The sequence below is a fragment of the Telopea speciosissima genome, chromosome 6 (genome assembly GCF_018873765.1).
Source record: "Telopea speciosissima isolate NSW1024214 ecotype Mountain lineage chromosome 6, Tspe_v1, whole genome shotgun sequence".
Lineage (NCBI taxonomy): Eukaryota > Viridiplantae > Streptophyta > Magnoliopsida > Proteales > Proteaceae > Telopea > Telopea speciosissima.
In genome coordinates, this window is record NC_057921.1 from 12802551 (window position 1) to 12824687 (window position 22137).

Below are 22137 nucleotides of genomic sequence, written 5' to 3' on the forward strand. Positions count from 1 at the left end.
CCTTTAGGTCTTGTTTGGTTTAGACTAGGGTATATAAAACCCATTAACTACTCAAGTTAGGCCTTGTGGGCCCCACTTTGATGGTCCACCCAACCAATCAAGGGTGAGGATAGGGGTCCATATGGTCCAATGGATGGATTGGGGTATCTGGGACACGAGGATGTGGGTCCCATAGGAAAATAACTCAAAAATATTGATGACAGCACAGGCGGATCCTCGAGCAGATTCAGTAAGAGTGAGTCCGTTTGTGACTCCGGTGTTGCTGTCATGGCCCAAACGTTAAGGAAAGTTACGGGGTTTTGACCCACACTTCCAAAACTTCGAGGGGGTTCTTCCTATGGTATTTCCAGTTCAAGGTCATTAGGGTTGACTATGGTCATAAGGCATTACTCATTAGGTAAAGGTCCAAACTGCCCCGGGTATAAGGGGATATCTGGGGTGCGGGTGTAACATCCTCCCAACCTTATTAAAAATTTTATCCTCAAAATTTGAGGCAAACCCGGGTCTCAATAGTGAGGGTTTATTGAACAACAATACCTCCAAATACTCTCTATTGGAGATAAGTCAGGGTCGGGTCATGGTAAGGTGGTGTCTAGCTGACACCACAGGTCGGGTCTTTCAATTCTTTCCCCTTTAGGGACTCATCACCACAAGATGTGGTTCATAGTAATCCTAAGCTCCGTTGGGTTAAGACTCAGTAGTTACCACGTTCCAGAGGCAAACACACTGTCTTCTACACAATTGTGTAAAAAAGAATAGGGGGTCCTCTAGATCCCCCAGATCAAGTGTTACCACTCAGGTCCTCACTATCTAATTATCCTAGGGTTACAGGGTTCAACCTATCCAGTCCCCACAATAGGGTTCCCACTCTGAATGCTGTCACTTCTGGTTATCTCATTACCTCACCCAACTTTAGAATGACTTGGAATATTGATGGAATCTCCTATTGTTCACTCCCAATACGGAGAGAACGCATTTAATGACCCAATTACTCCCTTCATATCTATCGTTGGAGAAGGTCTTGTTACATCCTTCAGTTTCAGCTTTCAAGGTCTCTAAACCCATCTCACAGTGACTATACAGGGAAAGGTCTATTATGGTCCTCTTTCGAGAGCCAAACAACCTCCTATGGTCTCGATCTAAGTCAAACCATGCTAATTAATCTACCCAGTCATTAATAAGTTCACTAATTACCAACCCGTGGTCCACATGACCGAGGGTCAAGACTTAACTAAGTGATCACAGTAAAACCTAGGTAAGGTTACACTTGTAGTACTAGAGAATCACTCTAGTCACACAAGTCCATGATCCTAAGGGACATACCTATATATACACACATATATCTCACCAATTCATAGGCAAAATTTCAAGAATTACATTCATATCCCTATAGACATATCTGTCATCTAGGTCGATCACAAGAACAAGAGTCCTCCAGTATGGTTTACTAAGTCCCTTTAGAGGATCATTCGCGGTGTAGGACTCCCTCTATGAGTCTAAACATGGTTTGGATGAACCAAGTCAAGTACAAATAAAGTCATCACTAACTCATGTGTCATGAATGGCCTCCAGTTACACATGGCCTCTGTGGCTCATTCAAATGAACCAGCCCAAGTCAGCCCATTACCTCCTTACTTAATATCTAACCACAAGGTTAGGTTTCCTATCCATTAGGTTTGAGTCCATAAGTTCACAGGGTATAGAGGTCTTCATCCTCAAAAGTAACTCTCCTCTCTTCCAGGTAAGAGGGGAGTCACGACGATCATCAACGCCTGCCATTTCTCATTGGTTGGCCTGGCTGGGTACAAATTTTAATGCCTCTTGGCTCAAGGTATTGATTAGACTTAGGTGGATCCCACAATTGGGTCACACCACAAGGGTGTCCAACCTAGTATGTAGGCATCAAATCATCATACAATGGGTTGGTTAAAACATCTCAAAAGTCTAGGGTCAAAATCCCAAAAGAACAGTGAGCAGACTCATGAGTGGTATCAGTGCACTGGTTGCGTTCGTGTTTCCCTCGCAAAATTAGGAGAGCAGACTAATGGATGGATGCGGAATGTGAATCCGTTCGTTCATCCATTCTCAGAAGACCAAAAGTCCGAGAGATCTATGAGCGGACTCATGGCGGTGGATCCGTTCGTTGATCCGCTCAGTTATAAAGACACGACTTTTCAAATTTTAGGGGGGACGGATTGATGAGCAGAGTCATAATAACTGATTCCGTTCGTTCATCCATTCGAGAAATCTCAGCAAAAATAGAACCGTGAGTTTCAAAACTCACTTTGGCTCCAAGAAAAACACAACCGGAAGGAGAGGGAGAAAGGCTCTACAACTTCCTAGAGGAGATTCTTTGCAACTTCAAGCCTCCAAGATCACTTCTTACTTGTTTAAGGTAAAGTTCCTCTTCTCCATTTTCCTTTCAATTCTCTATCCTTCTCATTGAGAGAATTTGCTTGTGTCTTCTCATCTTCTCCTTCATTTCCTCTTGGATTTGAGATAAATCATCCCAAGTATGATCATGTCTTGACTTTACTTGCACTCTTATGGCCACATACACCATGTTCATGCCAAAATCAATGTAGGATAAGGCTTTTGGGTTTGGTTAAAGCTCTAACTATCAATGCTACTATAGGAACGGCTTTCTACTTGGTTATTGCATTCCTTTGAGCATTTTAGAGATTGTTTAACTTGTTTAGTTGGTTATTTTGGATTGGTTCTAGGCTTTAATTAGATAAACTCTTCAATTCTTTTATGCTTGAGAAACCTTTCAAGTTCATGTCTAATCCATTCACATGTATCTAGACCTTGCCAAATCATCTCATTGATATACCATCAAGCACATTTCTTATGCATTTATACAATAGTAGATAAAATCCTTGGAATCTATCTTCTCTTCTCAATATTTCACCCTCTTAATGTATTCCCAAATGCATTTTACATCCTTGAGATTACTTGCATAATTCTTAGTATTCATTTTTCTTTCCTCAACAATGGTTCTTGTCTCAAGTTGGGATATTCCCTTCCAAAACTTGTGCTTATTGCTTACTTCAGTCTCATCCTTCACATTCATACAGCAGGGATTACATGTGGGGCTTTGTTTGCATAGCATTCTTGTCTCTTCTCCTTTCTTCAATACATCTCCAATGATTCCCACGTTTCCACTATACATCTTCATTTACACTTCTCCTTTGATTTTTCCATCATGCATAGTCTTCCATTTAATTTATTTCCACCTCAAATGGGGCATTTTTCTTCTCTACTCTCATTTATCAATCGCATCCATCATTCTTCCATTTGACTTACCTTCTTACTATTCTACTTGGGTTGTCTCATGTGTGCAGGTGATCTCATGACTCCTAAAAGAAAGAGGGACACTGCCATTATGTCTGCCAATCCTGCCACACATCGGGAGTCTCAGTTGACTCATGGAGGGGCCGAGGGACATTCCCGGGGACATCTTTTCAGTAGAAGAATCCTCGTAGAAAGGGATATAATCGTGGAGAAAGTAATGGCGTACCAGGTGGAGACTAGATTCGAGAAGTTGGAGTGGTCCAACTTGCTAGTTCTGCCTGAGTTTTATTACCCTGCTCTAATCAGAGAGTTCTATTCAAAATTTTTGCTATCAAAGGGAGATGATGGTGATCTCAGACTATCAACAGTAGTGAAGGGGGTCTCCATCAGTTTTACCACTGAAGAATTGGGGATCATCCTTGATGTTTCAGCAGAAGGGAGGAAGGCTTATTATTCTTTGGATGGCCACCCAAATCAAAGCCTACGTCCTGAAGAGAGTACAGAGTTGTTCCAAGCAAGTAGCAAACACCCTCCTCTGAAGTCTGCAGTATTAGCTCATTCCCTCTACACTGGCCAACCTGTTTGTCTCCCCTACATAATCATGAAGCACATGGCTCGCACTGTTATGGATTCCACTCGAAGGCACGCACTGCCCTACAGTCGACTACTCACTTGGGTTTTCCTCTATTTCAAAGTTGACCTTGATCAGGAACCCAGGAAGTCAAGCACTTGGGAGCCTATCGGGTTCGACACCCTACGAGAGATGAACCTCTACCCTATTTATGACAGTGCAGGAGGACCGATTTAGAAGGGTAAAGGAAAAGGAATCAAAGATAATGAGGAAGATGACAGTGAGGCCGATTCTGAGCTCAGAGGTCCTAAGTCACTTGCAGGAGGTACCTCAAAGATCACAGGGGGAGGTGATGACTTATCAATGGCCATCAAGCGGCTGGGTGTGAGAGTGGTAGATGGCTTCAATAGGATCGGGAAGCAACTAAATGCCCAAGCTTGGCGTATGTCGGATATGGGGCGTGGAATAGACGACATCAATTTCTTCCTTGGCCGTGGTAAAGCCAGTGCCAATGACTAGTTCCGCTCTTCCTCCGAAAATTCTTAAAAGTTAACTTATCAGATCAGTGCTTTTAGTCTCTTACCCTTGATGGGTAATTTGTGGAACTATTTCATTTTACTTTCCTTCAGCTTCTTGTATTTCTTTTTCCTTTCTTTTGATCAGACCTTGTGAACAATCTAGGAAAACTTTGGAAACCTTCAAAATCAATAGATGGGTATAGATCTTGCGTAACTGCCATCAAGCATCTCAAGTTGAACAGGTGAAATTTGGTGTCTTAGGTTGGGAGAGGGCATAGGTATGCCCAAGCAGAGAATGAAACAATCATGGTTGGATTCAAAATCTATGTTAAGCAAAATAGAGTCACAGGTGTCTGGTGAAGAACACTAATTATACCTAGGAAAGCTAAATTCTTTGGAAAGCTTGCATTTAGCATTTATACATATACATATATAATTTATTTCCTCCTTTAGATCATTGTAGATTATTATGGTTGGTTAAATTAATATAATACTGAACATAAATTATAACATATATATAACTGCCCAGTATCTATTTTAGACTCAATCAAGCTATTATACAATTATAGCTTAGCAACCTATGTTTTCAAATTCTAGGTTCCAGGTTGTCTATTATCGTCTAGGTTTTTATTTCCACTCTAATTAGTCTTCTCCCTAAGTCTGCACACAATCATTTGTGTTCTTGAAATTTTTTTTTATTTACAACCTATTTTGTGGAGAGTAAATCAAGTGGTTATGTTCAGACTGTGGTCGGTGCAGAGCATCATCGCTTTGATACCACTCTGTCACGTCCCTATCCCGATGTAATATATATTGCCACATAGGGGTATGACTGGAACAATTACACATCATCCCAACACCTACCAGGATCGCAGATACAGTGTCCCGAGCCTTATCACCTCAGTGAGACTTTAATTATCACGAAAGGACCTGCGCCGGTAGAAGCCATTATGATCATCCAGTGGCAAACCCCGATAGCCATCACTACCCCTGCCCTGGCCTCTCCCACCTCCACAGACCGCAGGTGCTTAGACTATCTAGCACATAAACCCCTATTGGTAAGGGTCGTAGCATAAGGGAACAAGCATCCTAGCCACAGATATACTATATGCAGGTCCTATCGTCCCGAGAGGTATTCCAGGTGCATCAATGTCCCATTCCATCTAGTACCCGGGTACCAGCATAGCACGGCATATACAGATTAGGATGACATATAATAGATTTCTTAATTAAATAAATTAGGATCCAGAACCGGCATACCCGACACCGTAGCCTGATACAATGGTGAGCATTATACTATCACGTTCAAACAGATCACAGCTGAATAAAATGCAATGTGCACCATGCATATAAATATACATAACATGCTTATTATTAACAATTATATAATAATCAAACCCAACAAAATCACCTAGAACCCACTCACTAGGCATAGGTGTCACCGGGCGTGATTGGCATGAATCTCCCCGGGCATCGGGTGTCATCTGGCGTGGTTCACATGAATCTCACCGGTGCACCAACCTAACATATAAAAGAAAGCATTAAAACAAGTATAGGAGTGTCCCATGCTAGACCCCAAATGGTTAAAACCAAGTTTCAACTAAGACAGCACGAGCGGACTCACGGATGGTCTCAACAGAGGTGAATCCGCCCCTGACTTTGTTCAGGCCAAGAGGTAAAAGCAAAGCGAGCGAAACTTCTCAGTTGAATCCGGTCATGGATCCGTTCGACACCTGAGACAACCATAAAAGGGAGCAGATCCACGGGCGGATGTGTTTCTTGAGTCTGCCCCTGCATTGATTTGATTTCCTGAGATAGACCCGAGAACAACAGGCCATGAGCGGAGGCAAACAGTGTGAATTCGTGCCTTCGTCCGCTCAGGCTATTACGCAGGGTTTATACTGAGCGGACTGATGGGCGGTATCACGATAGATGGATCCGGTCATTCATCCGCCGGCAATCTCTTTCGAGATTTGCAGGAGTTTCAGCTCCAGCTTGGAGCTTAGAGCTCCTTAACATCTCAAAAATAGGGGAGAGCTGTCTAAGCATTCCTAGGGCCACTAGAACCTAGGCTTAAGCTCATGGATTCAAGATCCACAAGGATTGGTCCCAAATTGGGGTCCAAGAGATGGGTTTCAAAGTCCAAAACCAAGGCTTCACACCCATGGCTGCAAATGTAACACCAAAGGGTTAAAGCCAAACCTAGGTCAGCTCAATTAGAGCTCCAATTAGGGACCGAGCTTTACCTTGAGTCCCAATGGAACTCTAGGTCAGTCCAAGCTCAAGAAAACATCAAAACAAAGGGGGAAGAATGGAGGAGAATCAGGTTTGGGGAGCTTACCTTGGTGAGATCCTCCAATGGAGGGGTAGAGTCTAAGGCTAGGTGAGCCTTCATGCTCTCCTCCCTTCCTTTCCATCTCTTCTCCTTCACCTTCTTCTTCCTTCTTTGTCCGGTAAGCAAGAGAAGGAGATGTGGGAAAGCCAGCCATTTTGGCATAGCTCCCATTTTCCCTTCTCCTCTCATTCCTCTTCCACTTCTACTTCTTCCCTCTTTCTTCCTCCTTCTTCTCCTCCACGGTTTTGGGGAGGGGGAGGGATAGAAGAATAAAAGGGGTTCTTTTAGTTTTAAGGGGGTAGAAGGGACCTTAGGGTGTGCTTATTTAGGGGTCTTAGAATGTAGTTTTGGGTCCTTAGGCTTTAAATAGGTTTTGGGCTAAGTCTTAGGTCATGTTTGGCTTAAGCCATAGACCATTAGGTCCATTTGGCCAGTTAGGGCCTGTTTGGGTTGGGTTCAAACCTCACTTAGGCCTGTTAGCCTTTAGGTCTTGTTTGGTTTAGACTAGGGTATATAAAACCCATTAACTACTCAAGTTAGGCCTTGTGGGCCCCACTTTGATGGCCCACCCAACCAATCAGGGGTGAGGGTAGGGGTCCATATGGTTCTTATGGTTGGATTGGGATGTCCGAGACACGGGGATGTGGGTCCCACAGGAAAATAACCCAAAAATGTTGATGATAGCATGGGCGGATCCTCGAGCGGATTCAGTAAGAGTGAGTCCGTTCGTGACTCCAATGCTGCCGTCATGGCCCAAACTTCAAGAAAAGTTGCGGGGCTTTAGCCCACACTTCCAAAACTTCGAGGGGGTTCATCTATGGTATTTCTAGTTCAAGGTCATCAGGGTTGACTATGGTCATAAGGCATTACTCATTAGGTAAAGGTCCAAACTGCCCTAAGTATAAAGGGATATCTGGGGTGCGGGTATAACAGTAATGACCCCGATCCAAGGACTAAGTGGGGCCAATGACACCAGAGTCCACTTGGGACAGCACAAAAAAACATTCGGTCAAGCCTTCAATATAATCAAAGTGCATAAAATTAAAGACATAATAGTAAGCAGAAGATAACTATTTAAAACTTTAAACATGGTACTGATGGCTCTAATGTCTATAATCCATACTCTCCAAGGAGAGGAACAGAACTTCAAAATAATTACGGTCATCCGGATTCAAGATCCTCTTTCAAAATAAATATCCTTTACGACAACAGAGTTCTATTTATTTCAAAGTAATAGACTCAAAAAAATGATCCTCAGATCATCAGTCTTCATCTTGTTCGACGATAGCAATGCCCTTGCCCTTATTCATGCCTGTCTTATCTATAAAAATATTATCATTCGAGGAATGAGCTATCGCCCAGTAAGAAATAACATTGCCAATCATGGTCACAATATCATGCAGTTAAAATTTCATTTTTCTATCCATAAGCATGATATCATTTCTTATCATTTGAATAATAATCATTCAATCAGCCAATTTCCATCAATCTTTCAATCATTTATCTATCAGTAACATTTCATTCATTTATCCTTTTTCATTTCATTTTAGTCTTAAATCTTTATCTAGTACATCTCCATCGTACTATCGAAGTAGCTCTAGTTACAAAACACTAGAATGGGTTCGATCGTACCATCGAAAATGGCTCCAATTACAAACCACTAGAATGGGTTCAGTGATGGGCTCAACACCCATCTTCATAGGCACTTCATGAGCACCGGGTCGTATGTTGGTCGTGCCTGTCGGCACTTAACTCTCTTTTCATTTTCATTCTTTGTTAATCATTTTCAGTCATCATTCATAGAATCTTGTACCATTTACATTTCCATTAATAATCATAAGAGCATTCAACATTCAAGCATATAGAGACCTAACATAGACATATCAAGGAATCTTTACTAAATATCACCATAAACATTGCATAAACATATATGTATTCATTCTACAATATTAATCATCGATTAACAATGCTTGCCGATCGTTCAATTAGTGTCAACCTTACGAGGGTTTTTGTTCTTCAAATAAAAACCCCAAAATTTAGGATTCTTATCTCAGATCCTCAATCAAGCTCAAAATCTCTTCAATCCAAGATAGGTTCTAGTGGGAATCATCAAATTATGAAATTCTGTTATCTCACTATTTTACCTACAGTGATATAAAAATACAAAATAAATACTTAATGTGCTTAATATTGAACAAGGTCAGTGGGTAATGAAAGCTAACATCTATACATTTATTTCATAATCACCATACATCTTGAAACCCCTCCTAACATAGAGTTTCAAATATTTCAAAAACACCATTCTGACTAAGACAGATTTAGAGTCATCAACTTGTAAAAATCATAAATCCATTCTCTCGAACTCAAATGTCCTCAATATTTTTTGAGGATTTATAAGACTGATTAAAATTCAATTAGTCCAGAAATTAGATCAAAATTCAAAGTTTAAGTACCTCAAACACATCTCTCAATCTCGGGTACAAAAAACTACCCTAATAGTGATCTGTCTGGGAGCACGAATTTATAAACATATCAAATAAACTTATTTCTTAATGAAATTTTTAGGAGATCATATTAACACACATATATATATATATATATTCCCACTAATTATTTAGGACCATGAATCGATCCCTAACTAGGGTAGATAACATGAATAATCTTGGGCTACTGTTCTGTCCAACCTAGAATTTTCAAAAACAAGAAAAATTATTTACTTTTTTTCTCATCACTTCTTGTATCCGAATTTTCCATGCTTCAATAACATGATTTAAATTTAGAAAAACATCAATATAACATGCATAATGTATGTCTTAATCCATATAAAATTCATAATGTATCCTCAAGCATCAAAGCCCTATTGTTCCATCCCATTTAGGAAATCTTCTCTCAAGAGACATCAAGGATGAGGAACCTACCTTGTTGAAGAACCAAGTCTTGATCCTAGCCTTGGCCCTTCACTCCATTATCTTCCAAGCTTCAATCTTCAACTCAGCCTTGGAACTCTCTTCTCACAAAATTCTAGACTTTGAACTCTCAAATCCCAAAAGGACTCACTCCCCCCTTTCACGATTTTCCTTCCCTCTCTTTTCTTTTCTTATTTTTCTTTCTCTTCTCTCTTTCTTAGAATAACTCTCCCTCTTTCTTAAAATGACTCTCTCTCTCTTTCTTAGATTTATCTCACTTGAAATTTCCCTTATGCCCCTCCATTATCTTCTTATTTTCCATCTTATCACCTCATTAATTTATATCTTACTTGAGATCTCCTTTGTGCCCTTCCATTATCTTCTTCTTTCCTATTATATCCCCTCATTAATACTTGTCTTACTTGAAATCTCTCTTTTCCTCTCACTTAACTCTTCTTTTTCTTTTGTAACTTTTCCATTAAACCCTCACTTAAACTCTTTGTTTCCCTATTTCAATGAACCAAAAAGTAACTCAAAAAGAACCAATATAAACCAAATAGTAAACTATGAATCAAATAGTGAACCAAACATAACTTTCATACACTTTAAATTATAAACTATAGTATATAAAAATGTACCATAGTGTATAAAATCAATACATAGTCTATATACATAGATCAAGGGTTATAAAATTACATAAATACCCTTACATGGCTATACATGACCAACAATCATACTCATGCTTATAATTCATTATAAAACATACAAAAATCATAATTACATGAAATCTTACCATAAATTAACAATATCAACATGAAAATTGATTCTCTACCATCCAGTCCAGTCATATAAAAAGTAAGACAGTAAACCAATATTAAAAATAAAATTCTTGGGTTGGGGTATTACATAAATAATCGAAGTTGTCATTGGAACTTCCGGTATTGTAGAAGTTCTTTTAAATCATAATTCGAATGCCATCGCCGACCAAACATTTCTTAAAAGGAATCATGAACAAACAAAGAAGAAGCCTAGTTTCAGGTTCCTGATGATTGTATCTTGAATCAATACGAGATGCCCCATTTTTTTGGGACATGTAGGATTCCATCATATGGGAGTGGACTCCCATCTCTCTTCGAGGGACAATCGCGGGACTATGAAATTTCCTACTATGGGCGGCATCTCATATGAAGCCAGATTAATCATCTGGTGATCTTAAACTCAGGCTTTCTCCAAGCTAACAAGGATTAGTTTGTGTCGTATCCTAATCATATATAGTCTATTTTCCTACATGATGCATGCAATAAGTAGGCTAATAGGACAGAAATAGGTCACCCTTGACATAACCGATATACCAGTCACTTATGCAAGTCATGGTACGTGGTTCTTTTAATATACCTAGAGAGTAGGTCACACAATTTCAGAGTAACCATGCTAGTGCCCTTTTTGAGTGGCTAAAACACCCCATAGCACACTAGTGATTACCCTCGCTGGTGATTCTAAACTCATACAACAAATATCAAGGGCTATGGCTTCGCTGCGAATTCCAATGACTAACCACCAGATAAACATGTTCCCATGCCGTGTGTATGTGCACAAAAATGGTACAGGAAGCGGCTATCATCCAATCTCAGAGTACTTAGTATGACGTACCTTACCTCCCCAAGGATAAAGGTACGATAGGGAGTACCCTCGTCATTTGATTTCACTTCGAATACTATGCATGATGTGGTAAGGTTATACAAAATCGGAGAGAATATTCTTGCATTTATTGGTAGCATCTATTTTAGAAAGCGTGACCTCAAGTGGGTGTTTATCCATAAAATCCCTAGTGGAGTCGCCACTATAAGTACTGTGGTCCCCGATGACAGGGTTTCCTCCTCAGCCTTTCTGGCGACAGATTATTGGTCAGTAATTATGGGGGTATCATTTTGACACATCATCATGGGGTTGGGGTCATGCTTCATAAAAATATAAAAAAATGAGGAGTCACCACCTAGGATTAGGGCTTAGGACCTAATGGATGTAGCCCTATTCATTACGAATAGAAATGGGCTACAAGATTCCATATGGTCTGGTCAGAGATTCGGGTAAGGGGTCAGATTATAAGCATGGGAAAGTGTTAGGCACCCATCTTGCCTAGCAAGAAAATCGGTCTTTCCATCATAGATGCTGGAATGGCGAAAATTCTCTCTCTATGACAATGGGAGCTATATAATGTACATTATACTCGTATTTACACTATGTACATCGAAATGATAAAAAACACGAGAGACTACATCGTAATAATAGAAATGCAGTAAATATACCTCTAGATGAGTATTCCTTGGATCTCGGCGATCCCCTGACTCAGGGGGAGATGGACGAATGGACCAATACTGGTTTCTTCGAATAGAGTAACGGCTCTTTGGATGTGTCTTTTGTTATCTGTAAGCGGATAAAATAACTGTTGTGAAGGGAATTTTTGTTATTCGTATATAGATGAAATACCAACTTGTTGGGAATGGGATCGCTCCTTTCTGGAGTGGGCAATCGACGGATGTACCCACACTTTGGAATCTCACTTAAACGGGCGCTCACAATAGAAGGAATGGGGACAAAAGAGGTTGGAAACTAGCTAGGAGGGTCTCCCTACCCTAAAAATCCTTCAAATGAGGGGAGGGGGACCTTCCTATTTATAGGGGGTGTCCGACCTCCACGGCCTTGGATAGGTCCTATCCACCACGGCGTCATGGAGGACTTATCCACGGTGCCGTGGATGACATCAACAAACTAACGTCGTAACACCACGCTATTAATAGCGTGGTTTTTTGTCGTACTGCCATGGGGGATTATTCACGGCATCGTGGACAGTGTGAGCCCTTCCTCCTACTTTTTGAGCCTTAAATGGGCTTTCTTGGTGTTTTGGGTGTGTCTGGGCCTATGAGCCTTATTTTCTTGGGTTTTTATAGGCAGAATGGTGCGATGTCCATTGTCCGTGTCCCGTCGTCATCATTGCCAAGGGTGGTGGCAAAATTTTAGTGTCTACAGATACTGATCTCATCAGTGAGTGAAGTGTCGATATGGCATGATATGGGGTGTGCTTTCCTGTAGGTGTCACTCTTAGGACTTGTACTAGGAGGAAAGTCGATAACTCACCATCGACGAATTTTTCCCACTCCCGATTGAGGAACCTTTCCTCGACTGGTAAACCCATGTCGAAGTCAATAATCTTGTAACTGGTTTTGACCATCATCGTGACCAACTAACCAGCATACAAGGTAGCAGAATCTACATATCACGAGGATAAAACAATAAACAATTGAAATCTCGGGTGTGGGTATAACATTCTCCCCACCTTACAAGAAATTTCGTCCCCGAAATTTGACATACCTTGTAACCAAGGGAAGGGTACTTCGCACGCATCTCCACTTCTACCTCCCAAGATGCTTCTTCGTCTGGATGATTACACCATTTCACCTTCACATTGTGCATATATCGATTGCGAAGGTAAACAATCTTGCTATCCAGAATCTTCTTGGGCTGCTCTTTGTAAGACATATCAACTGCGAGTTCTGGTGGTTCCCTTGATTGAACATGACATGAATCGTGAACATACTTGCGCAACATGGACACATGGAATACATCATGTACAGTCTCTAAGGATGGAGGGAGTGCCAACCGATAGGCCACCAGCCCGATTCTTGCCAGGTTATAAGGTCCAATGAACCTTGGACTTAGCTTGCCCTTCTTACTGAATTGCATCACCCCTTTGGTGGTTGACACCTTAAGGAACACTTTATCGCCGATAGTGAACTCTAGGTCCTTTCGCCTCTAATCTAAATAATCCTTTTGTGTAGACTGAGCCGCCTTTATTCGCTCACGAATCAAGTCTACCTTCTCGCAAGTCGCCTGGATCAACTCGGGACCAAGAATATGCCACTCACCCACTTCATCCCAATACAAAGGTGTTCGACACTTCTTCCCATACTGAGCTTCAAATGGTGCCATACCAATGGTAGCATGGTAACTGTTGTTTTAAGCAAACTCTATGAGTAAAATGTGCTCATCCCAACTGCCTTGCATGTCAATGGCATAGGCTTGGAGCATGTCTTCCAAAGTCTGTATGATTCTCTCTGACTGTCTGTCTGTTTGAAGGTGGAAAGTCGTACTAACACTCAACAATGTACCCATGGCCTTCTGGAATCCACCCTAGAACTTAGATGTAAACTGAGATCACGGTCAGAAATGATACTCACTAGAACTCCGTGCAAGTGAACCACATTGTCAATATACAAGCGAGCTAGCTTATCCATCGAATAGGTGATCTTCATAGAGATGAAGTGAGCTATCTTTGTTAATCTATCTACCACTACCCGTATGGCATCGACACCTCTAGGTGTACGGGGTAACCCTATGACGAAGTCCATAGTAACATGCTCCCATTTTCACTCCAGGATGGGCAACGATTGCAATAGTCCATGGGGTCGTTGCCTATCCACCTTCACCTGCTGACAAGTGAGACATCTTACCACAAACTCAGTCACATCTCTCTTCATTCCACTCCACCAGTAATGCCCTTTCAAATCCTTATACATTTTCATGCTACCTGGATGGATCAAATAAGGAGAATCGTGGGCTTCAGTGCTAGGAACACATATCCAATCTCTAACATGATGACACCACCCTTGGTTATGGTAAATCCAAATCTCGCTATGTGTCTTCCCAATTGGCTTCAATAATTTTCTGCGATTCTTCATCAGAAGCCTGGGCTGAATGGATTCTTTCCACAAGTGTTGACTGTACTGATAAGGCTGCGAAGGATAGAGTAACACCCTCTACCAGTAGCTCCAGATCCATCTTCCTTGCTTCCTCAACAAGTTCCTCACTAACCGTCAGTGATGCCAATGACAAGGTCTAAGATTTCCAACTTGGCGCATCTGCTAACACATCTGATTTACTAGGATGGTAATGGATGGTGCAGTCGTAATCCTTCATCAACTCCAACCAACTTGTGAGTGTTTGGTCTTAAGATGCGTATGGACATGCATTGCATAATCATTAGATCATATGTGGTTAGTTGTGCTTGAGTTATATTTAATTTTCATAATCCTCACAATGATTGATAGTCTAGGTTAGTTATATTTATTAGGTTTGGTCGTATTATGTTATATGATTGCTAGATGGTTAGGTCTTTATTGATTCATGTGTATTGAAGTGAATGAGATGAGATAGTGATCATGGGATTCGAGTGCCGAAGGGGATGCCAGACTCGGGATCGCCATCCGTTTATTCTATTGTACTCATGCATATAGAGTAGGTGTTGGAAACGGGATGCGGAGTAGTCGGGGTTCCATTTTCGTATCGCCGTCCTCGATGTTGTAATATATTAGATTATAACTGTTGCATTAGTATGATTGCCGCACTAGGACGGGAAATGAGGTATAGTGTGACCGAAGGGAAAGCTGGTAACGTATTGCCGTACTCTTTAGTATGTGGGTGTGTATGCTAGAGGAGACGGGTGGATAGTGTTACTTCCATTCCCCAACCTAATAAAATTACGGGCTTGTGTGTAGGTGCAGCTCCTACAAGTGGCAATTTTGGTGATTTGGGGCAGCAGTTAAAGACTCCAGTAGACTGATGGTAAGTACCTGTACCTTGGTGTTAGACATCCAACTTTATATGTTTAATATCATACAATCAAGTGCCTAACCATTGGGCTCAGACCCTAGAAAATGGGTGTAGAAACTAGGGAAGAAACCCAGTTATTCTAGGCTTCAGCAAGTAGCCAAAACATCAACCGGCACATCAAGACAGACCAATTGTGATGTGCCACCTGGGTTTGCAGTAGAGGAGGAATGAGTTTTGGTTGTGGGGCCTAGTGTGTGGATTTGGTTGCCTATGTTTTGACCTCACATGCTATGGACTATAACCATAAATTCATGCCCAAAATGGAATTTAAATGGTGGACGCACATGGACCTAATTTGGGTTTAATGCACTTCCAAGTTGGAGAAGTCCCTTGCCAAACAAATCGTAAGTGGTTGGGTATATAAATAGGAAGTGACCTCTTTTCTCAGTTATTTCTTACCAAATTTGGGGAAAAAGTGTTGGAGAAGTTGGAGATGGGAAGAAGGGCTTAGAAGATAAAAGATCCCCATTACTCAGCAATTTCTTGCAAGATTCAAAGCAATCCCATGTCTTGAGAACGATCTAATATGTCTAAGAAATATTTCAAAACTGGCTAAGGCCAAGCTGATCGAGTTGGAGATGGAAGAAATCAGTTGGAGCACCAAATTTCTTACATCTTTAGACCAATTTTCTCTCCATGGGCAATACCTGTCACAATAGCATAAAGTTCGGATTCCATTTCATGATGGGATTTGATATAACCTACAACGATCAAAATGAATTTTCTATCTAACAAAACGCAGAAAGGCCAACCAGAGGAATCTCTGTCTCTGGAGTTGGATCCTAAGCATATCAAAATAGGAAAATCCAGAATAGGTAAAGGAGAAATAGAAGTAATAGAGATCATATCCTCAAAAGTTATTAGTTACATCATGGGATGAAATTGCGGGGGTGGGGGTGGGGGTGGGGGTGGGGGTGGGGGGGGGGGGGGAGATAATTAGAGATCCTTTATCCATTGTTCAATTTTCCCCAAAAGTTTGAGGGGATTAGGCTTGTTTGAATTAAACCCAGAATTGTTCCGAGATTCCCAAATAAAGTAACAAGAAATTATAAAAACCGAAAAGAACCAAATTAGAGACTTATTAAGCGTGCAGTGCAACAGGGTAGAAATGTAGAATTGTTCCAAGGACAGGTGGAAGAGAAACTCGGTCCTCAATCCCAACGGACTGGCAGCCCAAATATGTTTAACCTAATCACATGATAGGAAAATGTGCCATAGAGTCTCTTACAAGTGCCACAAAAAACACAAGTGGGACCGATCTGGATCCATTTTGAGAGAGTATCCTTAATTGGGAGCTTTGCATGTAATACACGCCAAAAAAAATTTTAAATTTAGAATGTAAGTTAAGCTTCCAAAAAAAATTCCACCAAGAGGAAAGCAGTAAATTACTGGATGGGGAGTAAGAAAGAAGGAATCTAACAGCAAGTTTAGTACTAAAATGGTCATTGTTGGCCAAAGTCCAACACCATCTATCAATAGATTCCAAGAGAGATAAATTAATAATATGGGGTAGCAATGTAGGGGTCGAAGTTCTTAGTAAATCAAAATTCCAATGAAAGGAAGAAGTAAAGCGACAAACCTTTTCCGAAAATTGAATGGGGGAAGAATTTGGAACAATAGAAAAGTTCGGGATAGATAGGATCCAGGGATCCATCCAAAAGAAGGTATTTTGCCCATTACCCACTTTTCTAAGACAAAAGGATTTCAAAATAGGGATATTCTAGCAACACTATTCCAAGACCAAAAACCTTTCCTAAGGGATTTAGGGTCAAAGAGAGATGAGTTAGGGAAATAACGGGCTTTCAAGATTCTTGCCCAGGGGGAAGAATCTTCATTGAGCAGCCTCCATCCCAGCTTAAGGAGAAGGGTATCATTAAGGATTTTAGCTTTTCTAAAACCCAGACCACCAACAGACCTAGGGAGGCAAAGATTTTTCCAAGAAATCCAAGAAGACTTCCTTCTACTTCCACTATTGCCATTTCAAAAAGTCATATAATTTGAGTCAATATTATGACAGATTTTTAGATGAAAAGAAAAGCAATTCATCAAATAAAATGGAATAGACACCAACACGGATTGAATAAGAACACTACGACCTGCAAAAGATAGGAATTAGTTTTGCAAGAGGAGTCTATTACTAATCCGATGAACCACATAGGTAAGAGCCTTAATATTTTATTTTTCATGAAAAAGGTTTGTGCCTTTATTTTCCATGAAAGAGGTTATTTTTTTTGGTGAAAATCCATGAAAGAGGTTTGTTCCTAAATAACAAGTATCAAAGTGTATTTTAGGAATCTCCAAAATAAAGATATTTTCACTAAAAGGGGAAAGATTTTGTACACGGACGTGTAAACCGTGTACGAAACTCCCCCCCCCCCCTTTACTTTTTTTTTTTTATGAAAACCCCCCCTCTTTCCTCTCCGTTTCGTTCTACCATTCTTCTCCGTCACCGGCTCCCATCCCCCTCCTCCTCCGGCTCCAGGTCCCTCTTCCCTTCCCTCCCTCTCTCTCTCTCTCTCTTCCACATACGGCTCCTACCCTCCCACCCCCTCATCTTCCACAACCCTCCATGCCAGCATCCCTCTTCCCTTCCCATCCTTGTTCACCCAAGGTTTCCATTAATTCCTCTTTCAGGTTCTCCTTAGACTAGTCTTGTGACATTTCGCATTGTTTTGTGAGCCATTTAATGCACTTAAAAAGCCTATTTAAATTTCTTGATTTGAATTATTCTTGTATGAGTATCCAAAAATAAAAATAATTCCTGCACTTGAGGGTGAAAAATTATGTTGGATAACTGTTGCTGAAAAAACTTTGGTAGCACAATGTTCTTAGGATCAATGTGTTTCTTCTACCGTATTATGCATCTGATTTTAAAAACAGGGCAGTGAGCCAAACCATTGACATTCCTCTGCTATACCAACTAATAGATTATGAATTGCCTGATTTGCATGTTCTCCTTGCCTGCAAGTTTATATGGTTTGAAGGTGCCAGTATTCTCAACTGTGCCACTGGTAAAGTTCTTGGAAGCTATACCCTCAGATCTAGGTCGGCATCTCTCTTCACCTCCAACACTAGTTAAAACTTGACAACTGAACCTAAGACATTACAGAAATAAAAATTTATGGTTCCTAGCTTTTACAGTGTCCATTGTTGTACTCTGGCAGTTTTTCAGGACATTAGGTATGGAACACCAGATTAGAAGCTGTTACTCATCTTTTTGTTATGGATGTTATGCCTTAATTAGAATCACTATGCACTATAGGCATTCTTATTCTAAATACTTCCTATTATCTTCTTACATTTGAAGTGGAGTATACCAGCATACGGATCTTCCAAATCTTCAATAGATACAACACTGGCGCTGAGCTTTAAAATTTCAAAACTGTAAGTTACAGGGGAAAAGAGGGAGCAGGAGGGTAGGAAGTGATGGGGGGATGCTAGCATGGAGGGTTGTGGAAGATGAGGGGGTGGGAGGGTAGGAGCCGTATGTGGAAGAGAGAGATAGAGGGAGGGAAGGGAAGAGGGAGCTGGAGCGGAGGACGAGGGGGATGGGAGCCGGTGACGGAGAAGAATGGTTGAAGGAAATGGAGGAAAGAGGAAGGGGGGTTTTCATAAATAAAAAAAAAAGTAAAGGGGGGAAAAGTTTCGTACATGGTTTACACGACTGTGTACGAAACCTTTCCCCTTACTAAAATTAATCTCTTTTAAAATAATTAATTTCCTGTCTAGAAAGACAAATACAGCCGTAATGGTTAATAAATTTTCAAATGTAGTACTAAAAATGAAAATATCATCAACAAATAATAAATGAGAAATTTCTAGGGCTAAATGAGCAACTTTAATGCAATGAAACATACTAAGATCCCAATAAGCATTAAGCAATCCTGAAAGAACCTCCATACCTGAAATGAATAAGGACAGGCTCAAGGGACATCTTTATTGAAAAAGAGGAGAGGTCATAAGAGAGCCCACAAGATTATACTACTAAAAACCAAAACCTAAAAATAGAAAGACAGCTAGGAGAAAGTTCCACTGAATTCTATCAGACTTTTGACATATCAATTTTAATTGCCACAAAGCCGCTCCCCCCTCCATTTCCCTTTATTTCTTGTGGTTCAAGTAATGAAAAATTTCCTAAGCGCCTTTAGCACCCACGATATTCCAAGCATTAAGGCTTTGCAAGAAAAAGTGTAGAGCATGTTGAGCTTGGAATAAGTACAGGTCCTATCTATATAATAAACACCTGTGGACAATAAAGACATCGATCTGTTGTGAGTTAATTTTACCCAGCCAACCAAGTCTTAAAAAAGAAAAATGCTTGACAACTTAAAGTCCCTAAACCTATGCAGAGAATTTAAATTCATCATAGGCGCAAGAGTGATGGAGCGGAGATGGACAAAATTGAAGCTTTTTCAACAACCAAAATACAATATTACTCAACAGAGCCACCAATGCGAGAACCGCCCATACTAGTATACAGTAACCCTATATTGAATCATTGATAAACCTAAATGGGGAGTTACAAAATGTATTCTCAGTACTTTCTACACACGACCAGGCCACATTCTACTTAGCCGGAAAATGATTATCTCAGAACTTTTTGACACTCCAGTTTGCAAAAACACGAACAGGCCACATTCTACTTGGCCAGAAAATGATTATCTCTACATTAGCATCAATCACCATATCATACACTTCCTGCCATGAGTCACCCCCCCCCCTCCAACCGACTACACCATCACCCTGCAAGTAATCACCAGTAGTCCAAACAGCCCTTGGACCTGGAGAGGTACCTTCACAACCCAACAAATAAAAATTGGAAGGGGGAGAACAAAATGAGAAAAATACATAAGAAGAGCACCTTCCCGTTCACCTCCATATAAAATTTGGCAACGATCCAAGGCACTCACTGGGCGATGAACGCATGAGATTAGCACCATCAAAGATCAATCTGTCTGCTATGAATCAACCATCTCATCCTGTAGCTCATTAGGAGCAATGAGCCCTGGAATTGTAAGCATCCGCTGGCGCTCCCTCTCTCTCTGAGCTGCAGCCTCTTCAGCATAGAGATCTTTGTTGTCCTGCAAAAGGCTGAGCATTAGAAAGAAATCCATTTATAACACCCTGGACAATGGATACTACTAATATTTGAACATCCCCTGAACTGATTGGAGAACACTAACTAGAACATAGTTGGGTAGCCCTCAGGATTCATCTACAATAATTCCAACATAGAGATGCCTCTCACATCCTCCAGAAGGTTACATGCTCTACTTAAAACCCATATGGTTGGATAGCCCTCGGGATTCATCTAAAATAATTGACAAATCATTTCCTTCCAGCGTTATCTTGTCAAATACTCGAGTGGAGCTAGAGATTGAAAATAGTCTAGCTAAGCTCCACTGTTAGTCTTTGAGTAGACATGAGCCTGAGCCCAGCCTGCATAATATCACAGATACCGGAAACAGGCATATATGTTTACAACACATGGTGGAAAACCTTGAAGAGGTATTCACATAGAGAACAGCACAGAGGAAAAGTATTTGTGCATCCAACCAAAGACAAATGATTTTACCTAATCACTTCATAAATAACCAAAGGCAGTTGATTTTACTCCTGAATCACTTCATAAATAATAAGAACCACTCACACCACTTATTAAGCAAAAATAAGACAATCATGACAATGACTGGTACGTTTTCTCCCCCTTTATGCCAGACTCATATAGCATTTGTTGCTCATACATACTCCAGCATGAAATGTCAAAAAAGGTGTCAAGGTGTGTCTGGGGTAGTGCGGCAGACCAGGGAAGGGCAAAAGGTAGATTTTTACCCATTTGTTCGAGGGTTTTAAAAACACAAAAAAAAACTAATTTTCTCTCAAGAGGATAAAAATTGGACATCAAGTAAACAGAACTCTGCTACATTTGAGCAAAGAGGGCAACAAAAATTGGGGAGCTGCAGCATCAAAATTGTAGGTGTTACATATGGACAGTACATTCATGTCAGCTGATGTATAATATGCATCATTTCATGTGTACCACATAAGAAACAGATGCAACATTAAGCAAACAGGGGAAGATGGGAAGTGGAAGACTGATTCAACTAATTTATGAAATTACCTGAGCTGAGAATTCTTTTGACTGCACAAGAAAATCACGGATGTTATTCTTAAACGTCGAGAGGTCATTCCTCGACTCAAACAGTCCATTTACAAATTGAGTGACCTGCAAAGTCAAATTATTCAAACCAATGATCTACCGAGAAAAGAAGACACTAAGTCCAATTCCCTACCTCCATTGTTGTCATATTGGGAAATGATGTACCCAAAAGTTTTATGGTGAATTCACGCACAAACATAGAGTTGTTGGGATATGGATAAGGAACTGTTGACGCATCCCATAAAGGTTCTGTTAATGATCCAGAGTCCACCTGAACATGCATCACAGTTGTAATGATTCAGCTGCTAAATGAAACTGAGTCAAAATCAGTAACTTTGAGTTTTTGTTACCAGACAAAACAATTGCTGCAGCACTAATACATGCAACTTGAACCCAGGTTTATGGAATGTGTCTGTCAGAACAGCAAAAATCTCTTGCTCAATTGTCAAAAAGTAAGTCCGGTGGAACTGATTGCAGAACTCAGAAGCCTGTATGATCCATAAGAGAGTGAGCATCCACACCAGTAACCAGAAATATATGCAGGAAAGTACCAAAATCACACCTGAAAGTTCTTCAGCATCTCCAACAAAAGATTGAGTCCAGTTTCTGCAATATTTCTTTCAGTGTGCCGAAAAGCCCAAATGATAGAATCCATTACAAGCTTCAATTGCTAGTAATAGAAACAG

General features: G+C 40.6%; 1 protein-coding gene across 5 annotated transcripts in view; it reads right to left on the reverse strand.

Annotated features, from left to right (window-relative positions):
• Positions 1 to 19766: 19766 nt before the first annotated feature.
• LOC122664318 (protein EXPORTIN 1A-like) overlaps positions 19767 to 22137 on the reverse strand; it is a 100771-nt gene continuing 98400 nt past the window's right edge. For 2 of the 5 annotated variants that reach the window (XM_043860089.1, XM_043860091.1), the window contains 5 exons: positions 22014 to 22121; positions 21802 to 21939; positions 21585 to 21722; positions 21413 to 21517; positions 20104 to 20372 (listed from right to left, as the gene is read on the reverse strand). In XM_043860089.1, the coding sequence (XP_043716024.1) occupies positions 20250 to 20372; positions 21413 to 21517; positions 21585 to 21722; positions 21802 to 21939; positions 22014 to 22121 (612 nt within the window). In that variant the 3' untranslated portion in view covers positions 20104 to 20249. The other 3 variants (XR_006333325.1, XR_006333323.1, XR_006333324.1) reach the window with 3 other exon arrangements.